Here is a 12,026-nt window from a genome sequence, read left to right on the forward strand (position 1 = left end):
GGAAGGACAACCAAAAGATCCAGAAATGATGGAAATTGAATTGAAATTTGAAAAGGTCGAGCTAAGGAGCACCAGGAGATTTGGTGGCTCCTAAAACTCTCAAGCTAACAAGTCCATTGTATTTAAAGCGCTGGATAGGGAGTAGATAGTCAAGGAGGGAAGGAGAAAAGTATCAGAAAAAGAGATAGGAAAGAATACACACAGAGATAGAGATAGTTATTCCTGTGAGAATTTTCCAGATTCTTTGGCAAATCTGTAAATATCCTCCAGTTTTAGAGAACGAATATTACTCATTCTCACGACATCGGAACCCAAAACTCGTAGCCGTGCTCTAGCAAAGGCGGGCCACTCACAGGGAAAGTGGTCAGTGCTATCCGCCTCCTCCTAGCATGACAGGCACATTGGGTCCTCAATGATTCCAACGGTGGTCATATGCTGACCCCATGGGTTGTGTCCTGTAATGATACCGACCATCAACCGAATGTACTTTCCTTCCAAGTTTTAGTAGAAAGTTTGACAGTTTTCTCTTCGGACTTGTCACAAAACACTTTGCAGTTCTGCAGCGTTCTAGACCTGACCATCGCCCTTTATGTAGATTGCCTACATAACTTATGATTCCTGCGGAAATGATTCCTATTATTGGCTCTGGCCCCCGGTGGGGGCACCGCTGATCCACGGTTGCCCAATTTGTCCCCAATTTCGTTTCCTTGAACACCGGAGTGTTCCGGAACCCATATAAGTACAAGCCTGTTTTGTCTTGCGAAAGAATTCAGCTTCTTCTTACATTCTTGAACAATCTTTGAGGTTTGCTTCGCGTTCTCCAGGGCCTTCAGTGCAGCCTGACTGTCACTGAAAACTCCAATCTGTTTCCCGCTCCATCTCCTCTCGGTTATCCATTCAGCTACTTTCAGGATGGCAAAAACTTCCGTTGGGAAAACAGTTGCCATTTCTCCCATAGCATAGTGATACTTATTACTATCGTTTAAGTACCATCCGGCTCCAGAGCCTATTTCATTCTTGGACCCATCGGTAAAGAAAATATCCATTAAACCTCCCTGCATGCATTCTAGATTGCTGACATCAAATTTCCTTCCAAATGAAACTGTGGGTATCAGGTCGTCTTTAGGTGCCAAAAACAGTGGATACTGCTCAGATAGCAACTTAAAGATTTCTCTGTGTCCCGAAGTTCCGTCTTCGTGCCAGAAAACATATTTATGGAGTCTACACATTGCTTTTATTGCTTCCTGTTGTATCTTAAGATACAGGGGCAGCAAATCAAGCATAGGATTTAGGGTATCACCAGAGGTTGTACTCATGGCACCCGTGATGCATAAGCATACACTTCTTTGCAGCCTGTATAGTTCCCGAATTGTGGACTTAGCCATGCTCCATCGCCACTAGACTACAGAAGCGTAAGTGATGATTGGTCTGATAAGTGCTGTGTATATCCATAGAACCACAGCAGGTTTCAGACCCCAGGTTTTACCAAAGGCTTTACTGCATTGCTGAAAAATCCTCAATGCGCGTTTCACCTGCAGTGAAAAAATCTTACGCAGAATCTTTCTCTCAAACACTCCAAGCGTCGCTTCATCGGATGTTGTCATCGTCCAAGCTTCTGCGCCATACGTTAGGACGGGCACAACGAGAGCCTTGTAGAGTGTTAGTTTTGTTCGTCGAGAGAGGACTTTACTGCTCAATTGCCTACTTAGTCCCAAGTAGCACTTGTTGGCAAGAGATATTCTACGTTGGATTTCAAGGCGGACATTGTTATCGGTGTTAATGCTGGTTCCTAAATAAGCGAAGTCTTTTACAACCTCGAAATCATAGCTGTCAGTAGTGACGTGGATGCTGATACGCGAGTGCGCCGACTGTTTGTTTGATGACAGGAGGTACTTCGTTTTGTCCTCGTTCACCACCAGACCGATTCGCTTTGCCCCTTTATCCAGTTTGGAGAAGGCAGAACTAACAGCGTGGTTGTTAAGACCGATGATGTCAATATCACCGGCATACGCCAACAATTGTAGCCTCTTATAAAATATTATGTTTGAGAGATTAAGTTCTGTGGCTCGTACGATCCTCTCCAACATCAGGTTAAAGAAGTCACACGACAGCGAGTCGCCCTGTCTGAAACCTCGTTTGGTATCAAACGGCTCGGAGAGGTCCTTCCCAATTCTGACGGCGCTGCTGGTGTTGAGCAACGTCATCTTGCATAGACGTATTAGTTTTGTTGGGATACCAAATAAAGACATCGTGGCATACAAGTAACTCCTTTTCGTACTGCATTCAGCCTTTCACACAATACGCTCGCTAGAACCTTATAGGCGATATTTAGAAGACTAATCCTGCGCTAATTAGCATAGATTGCAGGATCACCCTTCTTATGGATTGGGCAGAGCACACTTACATTCCAATCGGCAGGCATGTTTTTATCCGGCCATATTTTGCATAGAAGCTGATGCATGCACCTTACCAGCTCCTCACCGCCATGTTTGAATAGCTCAGTCGGCAGTCCGTCGGCGCCCGCGGCTTTTGTTGTTCTTTAGACGCGTTATCGCTATTCTCACGTCGTCATGGTCGGGTAGCGGAACGACAATTCCGTCGTCAACGATTGGGGTATCGGGATCTTCACATTCTCTGTGACATGCGCAGCCATCACTGGTTAACAGGTTTGAGAAGTTTTCCCTCCATAATTTAAGAATGCCCTGGATGTCAGTCACCAAATCGCCGTCTTTGTTCTTACAGGAAAACGCCCCCATCTTGAAACCTTCTTTAAGCCGCCGAATTCTCTGGTACAATTTTGGGGAGTTGTTCCTATTGGCCAGCATCTCAAGATCCTCGCACTCACGTATTTCGGCCTCTCGTTTCTTCCGTCGGATAATACGTCTCTCTTCCTTTTTCAGCTCTCTGTAGCGATCCCATATGGCTCGCGTTACGCCCGATAGCAGCATCTTTTCTTTCGGCAACAGCATGACGTTCCTCATTTTAAGTGGCGGATCCCTAACCCAGCGTACAACCAGCTATCCTGGAATATTTCGCCTTCTCACGTTAGCTCACTCTCGAACGGGTGTTCGGAAGCTACTCAGAGGATACTTGGGCTAATCCCGGGAGGTGTGAGCTGCTTCAACCACATGCGGAAGAATCGTCCTGGCCTGTCCCAAGTGAATGGCGATCAGTAACTTTCCCCACTTGCGTGGATTTCTACGTATGCAATCATCCTCCAACTTCTATTTACACCATATATTTATTTGTAAACATAGATTTGTACATACATATTAATTTTTTTTATGGTTTTAAGTAAAAAACACTTTTTTTGCTACCATTTTTACCAAAACGGATTTAATTTATTCCTTTTTCCTCACTATTTTTAAATACAATATTTTGTAAGGGAGTGTCAATACCCTAATACCTGAAGTGGGCAAACCTTTAATAATTGAATCATGACAAATATGTATAAAATTTATTTGAATATCCTTGCACACATCTGCCCCATTTTACAATTGACTTTTATCTTTACTCTTTACCACTTTTCTCATTTCAACGTTTTATCTCCTTCATTTTTGCAGTCGCTCTGACCTCCTACAAGGGTACACAATCCAGTTTCGAACTCACACCCATACTATCGGTGGGCATCTTTGTCGGCATATTGGTGGCTTTGGTTTGTATTGCCATTGGAACAATTGCAGCATTGAAGCTGCGTTCACACAAACAACAGCAAAAATATCAACATCAAAATGCGAAGTTCTCACGACCAGGCAATTTGCAAATTAAGGATAAAATCTCATTGCCATTAAGTCATTCGGAGGAAATGTACGACGAGAAGAATCCTGATGTGGTGCCGTATAATGAAGGTGAGTAAACAGCCTGGTGGCGGTGGCAAGCAATCGAAAGAGATAGCTAGAACAGAGTGCAAGTACTTGTAAGTAGTATTTAAAGCATTAGAGTATAAGAAATGGTTGCGAAGCGATGAAGTAAGTGCTGTGGTTATACACATACATAAATATTTGCATATTTATACATACATAAGTAGATCATGATAAATGGACAACAAGAAAACGGCACTATGAAGAGTGCAAAGCAAGCAAAAGTGCAAGAGAATCTTAAACGAATTTGTGTGGGTGTGACTTCAAAAGGTAAAACAGACAGCACACAACAGGATACAGAGGATTACCACAGCATGCCAGGGACCATGGCAGTGACAGCATAGGGCAAGCGATTGCAGTACAACCGTAAAACGACAAGGAGTATTTGTTCTTTCACATCTATGTACATATGGGCACTTGTATACAGTTATGGATGTAGATATGTATTCGCTCTCATTTGCACATTCCACAGACAGCATAACCTGCGATGTGTGCGCGTATGTACACACCTACATATATATGATGTTTAACATGCACGTACATAAACACAGATACATGCAAACTTACAAGCAGTCAGCAATGCAGGCGTTTAATGTCATTCGAAATACTTTTCAACTTTTACTTACCTTCGGCCGATGAAATAAAGAATATTTCTTGGTGCTGAAGTCATTGCTGTGCAGCAAAGCTGGCATACAAATGAAGATATATATCTGCTTGTATATGAATTGTGCCGCATCTTCTTGGCCACTGGTCGACATTTCGAAATTTTGTAGCAATTGCCTATAACTGCATTTAGTTAATTGATTTTTGTGTATGTTGCCAGTTGGAGTTATTCCCGTTCATATAAAGTAAGTGAAAATATACATATATCATGTGTAGGTATGTATGCCCTTAGGTTGCAGGTTGGCCATAAATGCCTGTCAATGTTTAATTTTTGAAAACACAGAATACGAGAACTGTGAGATTTATTGGAGCTCTAATGAATTTTTTGTTTTCACTTTGCCGAAGACTTATATTTATCATTTTACAAAAGGCCATTGAGTAGGTGTGCATATGGCAATACTTGCCTCATAGAATGGAATGCACCTATAGCCACAATTCTTGCAAAACTGTTAAAAATGGAAAGAGAAAATTATTTATTTGGCGTTCACTCAAAAGACTGCAACTTTCAAATGCAATGTACATAAATATTTAGTTTTAGAAATGATTGTTGTTTTTTAATTAAGGTTTGTTTTTTGCTGATTGGTTGGGTTGGTGCGCGACTACCATTCGAAGCAAGAATCTCCGTGCATGGAACACCAAAATGATAGAAAAGGTATTAGGGAATAAGTTCGTAGCGTTTTTACTGAATCAAACAAAACAGCAATAATTATATCAATAAGTTAATCACTTATGTATAGTCACCGCTGCTGTTTATAACCTCCCCCCACTTCTTGAGCTATTTTTTGATGCCGTTCAGCCAAAAATCGCCTGGTCTGGTGTCAAAGAAGTTGATGTAACATTTCTTAAGGACCTCTTTGTTATACAGGGTGGTTAAGTTTCAAGGGCCGGTGTTGATTTTGAATAAATATAACTTCTTCTTCTTCTTAATTGGCGCTATAACCGCTTACGCGATTTTGGCCGAGTTTAACAAAGCGCGCCAGTCGTTTCTTTCTCGTGCTAACCGGCGCCAGTTGGACACACCAAGTGAAGCCAAGTCCTTCTCCACCTGATCTTTCCAACGCAGAGGAGGCCGCCCCCTTCCTCTGCTACCACCAGCTGATACCGCATCGAATACTTTCAAAGCCGGAGCGTTTGTATCCATTCGGACGACATGACCCAGCCAACGTAGCCGCTGGATCTTTATTCGCTGCGCTATGTCTATGTCGTCGTAAAGCTCATACAGCTCATCGTTCCATCGCCTGCGATATTCGCCGTTGCCAACGTGCAAAGGTCCAAAAATCTTACGCAGAATCTTTCTCTCGAACACTCCAAGCGTCGCTTCATCGGATGTTGTCATCGTCCAAGCTTCTGCGCCATACGTTAGGACGGGCATGATGAGAGTCTTGTAGAGTGTTAGTTTTGTTCGTCGAGAGAGGACTTTACTGCTCAGTTGCCTACTTAGTCCAAAGTAGCACTTGTTGGCAAGAGAGATTCTACGTTGGATTTCAAGGCTGACATTGTTATCGGTGTTAATGCTGGTTCCTAAATAGACGAAGTCTTTTACAACCTCAAAATTATAACTGTCAACAGTAACGTGAGTGCCGATACGCGAGTGCGCCGACTGTTTGTTTGAAGACAGGAGGTACTTCGTTTTGTCCTCGTTCACCACCAAACTGTTCACCATATAACTGTTTTTCGAAATTATTACCGTTTCTCTTTATTATGATAATATTCATATGATTCAATTGCGTATAGAATCAAATATCGGTCAAATAGCCGCCGCGGCTTTGGCGGCACACCTCCATCCGATGGTCCAAATTTTCCACGACGCTGAGGCATAATTGAGGTTCTATGCCGTTAATGTAGCTCTTGTATTGTTGCTGGCTTAATGACGTACACCTTTTCTTTCCAATAACCCCAAAGAAAGAAGTCCAACGGTGTCAAATCACATGATCTTGGCGGCCAATTGACATCGCCGCGACGTGAGATTATTCGCGCAAGAGAACCACTGTATCGTTAGCTGTGTGACAAGTAGAACCATCCTGTTGAAACCACATATCGTCCACATCCATATCTTCTAACTCGGGCCATAAAAAGTTCGTTATCACCTCACGATGGCGAACACTATTCACAATAACTGCCTGACCGGCCTCATTTTGGAAAAAATACGGCCTAATGATGCCGCCAGCCCATTAACCGCACCAAACAGTCACTCTTTGTGGGTGCATTGGTTTTTTGGCAATCACTCTTTGATTATCATTCGCCCAAATGCGGTAATTCTGCTTATTGACGAATCCACTGAGGTGAAAATGTGCCTCATCTGATGAAGTGCGCGATATGCATTTTGATTTGAACGCCCGTTTTCATAATAAGCCTGAATAACTTTAACGCATTGCTTGATTATGTATCTTTCAATAATTCAAATTGAGTTAGGCTGGGATTAAAGATGTCAAATAAAATGCAAAAAAAGCTTGACCTTTAGGCGTGGCTTACATTCAACATCGGCCCTTAAAATTTAACCACCCTTTAGAAGGTAACCTCCTTTTTATCACATGGTTTCACAGGGAGCGGAAAAGATGGTAATCGGTCGATGCAAGGTCCGGAGAATACGGCGGATGCTGAAGCATCTCCCAATCGAGCTGTTGGAATGCGGCTTTGACAACATGTGCAACATGGGGCCTGGCGTTGTCGTGAAGGAGTATAGTTTGACTATATCGATCAGGTATTCTTAGTCGCCCATTCACGCAGTGTAGCTGGACAATTTAGAGCTCCTTGTTGATCGTGGCATTCTTTCCGGGCAATTTCCAGTGCACCGTGCCACTTAGTCCCACTAAACCCATATCTGATCTTCTTTGGATGAAGATCCGGTTTGACTCTAGGCTGTGGCGTATCTCCTGAAGTCACCCATTTCTTTTTTACTTCATATTGATACATAGGCACCATTTCTCATCTCCCGTGACGATGCGGTCCAAAAGGTGCTGTTTATCGCCGTGTGTTGCTCGATGGTGGGGCAAGATGCTGAGAAGTAATTTGAAGCCTACTTTCTTTTTTTTTCATTGAGGTTGGCTCCCAATTTTCCGGTAAATCCCATTGAATGAATGTGATTCTGAATTGTTTTATGGTCACAGTATTTTCCCCCGCCAATTCACACCTGGTTTGGCAAACGTTTAGCTTCAAAAGTGATTTGAGACGTTGTTCATCGAATCCAGACGACTTGCTATTTTTGAACTTTCCAGTTTGTTTCCGTTTCACCTATGACATCTTCTCCATACACGTCGCCAATGTCCCGGCTTCAGCAACTTTTTGATTTTTTACCTCAATGAAAAGCAAAGAAGAGCAGGTGTCGAAAATGTTGCATTTCGTCTCCTGGGTATTCCATTTCTAAGCCTCAAAACTAATAAAAATGAAATAACTTAAAAATACAATTAACATATATTAGTTTTGTAGAGCTGAAAGATTCCTATGGAATGAATACTTTCTGCCAAACAGCAAACGAATAGTCGTAAAATAAAAGAAAATTTAAAAACGCTATGAACTTATTCCCCAGCGCAATAGAATAGAAAAACGTCCTCCTAAAAAACCATTTGCCGTTCGGATGCGGCTTAAAACTGTAGGAACAAACAGTACGAGGAGCTTGACCAAACACCTAGGTTAGCTTAGGTTGAAGCGGTTGTCCACTGTAGGACGCAGTCAGGCTCATGGCCCATTGTGATACCGCGTGGGGAACTAGCACTTATCTCTCCTAAAACCAATCCAAGATCCTTAGTTTCAACATAGCCTAGATCTTTTAATTCATTAAGTAGCTTGTTAGCCAATTGTAATAAAAAAAAAAAAATTGCAAAAAGTTGCAATAAAAAAAATTTAAAAAAAAAAAAAATAAAAAATTTCCCTGTAACTTCGAAAATATTCAGCGGAACGATATTAAATTTTTAATGTGTGTTCTTAAATATATGAACTTTAAGAAAAATAAAAATAACAAAATCTGTTTTTTGTAAATTCTAACTGTATATAACCTCATAACACGTGCAATTCTTAATTGTGTGCTTCGACAACTGGTTCGAAATTTATATTTAAACATTTAATTATTCGCATTACTGTTTTATATCTAGTGTTTATCATCTTCAGAATTCAAAGTCTTCAGTTTCAAAATGCTTGTGTAATTTTAAAGCCTTTAAATTATTCATTAAACGCTCGTTCAATATTTAGTTTCGCCAAATTATTTTCCATAATTCGAAAATTCTTCATTTCTTTGCAGTCGATGGTGAATACAAACAGAAATCAGCAACACAAACACCATCCGGCCATCTGTCCACAACAAGTGAAGCGGAAATCAGCTGTAAGCCATCAACGGACGAGCTTGGCATGTACCAAAGCAACAAGGTGAGGAGCACATACACACACAAATACACATACATACAATTTTATGTACCACCTTCTCAAAGTAATATTGCCATTGTGGGTTGCGCTGGCCAGCCAACTTTTGTACAAGTTTGCTTTATTTTTCTTACATTTTAATTTTAAAGTTTTTTTTTTTTATTTATCATCTCATCTTCTTTTCAACTCGAGCTCTTTTGTTTTTGTTGAATGTGGCGCATGGGTAAGCATGTGTTCGCCTACGTGGGACATTTTGAAGTAAAAGTTAGTGGCAGGCTTTTATGTTGCTAGCCACACCGGCGTTGGCGACATCCGTGCATCGATAATGAAGATGAAATACCGCGCGAATGGTGCGCAAATGAGGATGGGTACGCGGCTGTCGACTGTCGCATTGTCGTTAACATGACTTTATAAATACGAGTATGAACCTTCAGATAAGTTAGTTGATAGGTATTCTAGGTACACAGGCTGCACAAGGATGATTTCTTGTAGACAGTCGGCCAAAGTTTTAATTACCTTGTTTTACAACGAAATTGAATGTTTAATAACTTTGTGGAATTATTTTGCATTAATTGCGCAAAGAGTTTGTCACCCGGCATTAGCTGCGGTTATTTTATTCATTTATGTATTTTTTTTTCTTTATGCCAACTAGAAACTGGTTAGGAGAGCTTTTGATGCTAATAGAATAAGCTTATAGAGAAAATGTGTTGGAAAAGAGGATTACAAATGAATCAACCACTACGAAATCACCAAATTTGACATAACAATACATAAAATACAGTAAATATAATCAGGCCCGACCAAAAAGGGGGATCGGGTACTTTTTAACCCGGGGCCCGGAGTTCTCAGAGGGGTCCGGACTCGAGATTATACGTATTTATATGAATTAAACATAATTGGGCCCATATTTTTAATTTATTTATTTTATTTTTAATTTTCCCCCGGGGCCCGGATATGCTCTCTACGACCCTGAATATAATACATTTTTGAGGTTGATAGCTCAGGAGGCCTCGGTGCTGCTTCTGTGGCAGTAGAAGGCGTCCTGCATTCAGAGAATCCTGGAAACTAGAACTCAGTTTACTTAACTGGTCGTAGTTTTCAATTTCAGGTGAATCATTTTTTATTCCACATGCGATAAACCAGTGGAATTTCAGCCACCGGGTGACACTACTACTTTTTTTACCTCTCCAAATTTTGTATTTATTTATGATCTTTTAAATCATAGCACAAAAGCTTCCAATAGTTCTAATAAAATTTATTATTTTCGCTTTTTTAATTATCAGACCTCAAATAGCGCACGAAAATATTTTTTTAAAGCGTCATGGCTATAAGTTCAATGTTAGAAATTTAAATTTTTTTTTATCTATTAGAGATTTATAAAGTGTCTCCCTGTTTGCGACTAAAAACTATTTACAATCAGAAAACTGTTCAAATTAGCATGCTGAATACTTCCGATAATTCCCATTTTCTTACTCTTTCCAGGACGACGAGCTACACTATGCCGAACTTTCGCTTGCACCCGGTAGCGTTGCCATTGGCAGCGCCAGTTCTACTGGTCTACCCAAAAAATCCATTTCAGTAGATTGCAGCAGCAGCATGTTGCTGCAAGGTGCCGGTATAAATACGAACAACATGTCCGTCACAATCGGTGGCACACTGCCGCACGGCTCCAGTGTACGCAAACTGCTACCCAGCATACCAGCCAATGCTGGTGCAAGCACACTGCAACGCCACAAGCCACAAGCGGCAGCGCAACAGCCACCACCACCACCATCCTATGACTACTTCGAAGAGCCAACGATATACGCTCAAATCGATCACTACAAATCAACATCGACGGGGGGCACAGCAACAGCAGCGACCGCTAGCACTAATGGTGGCTGTTCTTCGTCCGCCTCAGTGTCGCCATTCCCGCCTTGCATCTCGTCACCTGCCTCACAGGGTACACCCTCAACCGTATCCCCCGGCACGGTGCAGATGTACACTTTACCCTCACATCCTGGCGGCTATCATACGCTGCCACACAACCATCATCACCAGCAACAGCAGCAGCAGCAACAGCAACAGCAACTTATACAACTGCAGCAGCAGCAACTATCACATCAACAACAGCAACAACAACAAACACACAATACATCCGCCTCATCGATGCTGCAAATGATGGCAGCGGCAGCAGTTGTACAAGGTAGCGCTGGCAATATTTATCATCATCATGGTACGCTGCCAATGCCACCGACATATCAACAACATCAGCAACAACAATTGCAACAACAGCAAGCCACCGGTCAAATGCTGGTATCGAGCAATAGCAGTGGTCTCGGCTCGGCTACGACGACAGCGGCGGTGACGAGTCCGAGCAATTCGCTGTCTGGCCTCTCGGCCATCGGAAAATCGTATTCGCGTGAAATCGTGACGGTGCGAACGCCGTTGATGTATTCACAACAAGAGAGTTGCGTTTAAGAGTGTAAGAAAACTAAGCATAATCGGAATTTAGCTATAGGTAATGAGACTGGGATGGGGTTGAGAAAGGGGCAAAGTATAAATTTTAAATTTAAATGAGTTTGATTCGGTTTGGTCGAAAAGCGGGTACTGAGTGGTTTAATAGAAAGTCTTTGAAAATCTGAACCTACGCATTAAACCAGGAGAGAAATTTTGTAATTTAGCTGTTCGATTTTTTCCAGAACTTTAAATTTCGCAATCCAAATGAACTTTTAAACAAGAGCCAGTAATTAATACCATAAACCCTTGAAAGGGAAATATAACTCAAATTCAAGAACAAATGTAGCAATCATTTAAATAAATATTGATTTGTGTAGGATCTTTTTTTTTCAAAGTAGTTAAATAAATGATAGAGCAAAGTTTTGCACGAGAAATATTGGAACCACCAATTTCGAAGTCGTAATTTGTGTTTTGAAAGGAGAAAAATATCAGCCAGATAAACTATTTTTATTATTATTTCATTTATCGGAGTCTATGATTATAACGCGGGCGGCCGCCGTGGCCGAATGGGTTGGTGCGTGACTACCATTCGGAATTCAGAGAGTGAACGTCGCACAGTGCGGCCGATTCCCGAAAAGCTGGCCAAAACTCAATAAATTAAGTAATTGATTCAAAATTTCTTACTCGGGGGTTGTCGGGGTCGCTGATTAC

General features: G+C 41.6%; 1 protein-coding gene across 1 annotated transcript in view; it reads left to right on the forward strand.

Annotated features, from left to right (window-relative positions):
• LOC128860924 (uncharacterized) overlaps nt 1-11,587 on the forward strand; it is a 266,000-nt gene extending 254,413 nt beyond the window's left edge. The window contains exons 16-18 of the mRNA XM_054098764.1: nt 3,564-3,848; nt 8,758-8,882; nt 10,359-11,587. Coding sequence (XP_053954739.1) covers nt 3,564-3,848; nt 8,758-8,882; nt 10,359-11,336 — 1,388 coding nt within the window. The 3' untranslated portion in view covers nt 11,337-11,587. The remainder of the gene's footprint in view (nt 1-3,563; nt 3,849-8,757; nt 8,883-10,358) is intronic.
• The last annotated feature ends 439 nt before the right edge of the window (nt 11,588-12,026 follow it).

This window comes from Anastrepha ludens, chromosome 2 (genome assembly GCF_028408465.1).
Source record: "Anastrepha ludens isolate Willacy chromosome 2, idAnaLude1.1, whole genome shotgun sequence".
NCBI classification, from domain to species: domain Eukaryota; kingdom Metazoa; phylum Arthropoda; class Insecta; order Diptera; family Tephritidae; genus Anastrepha; species Anastrepha ludens.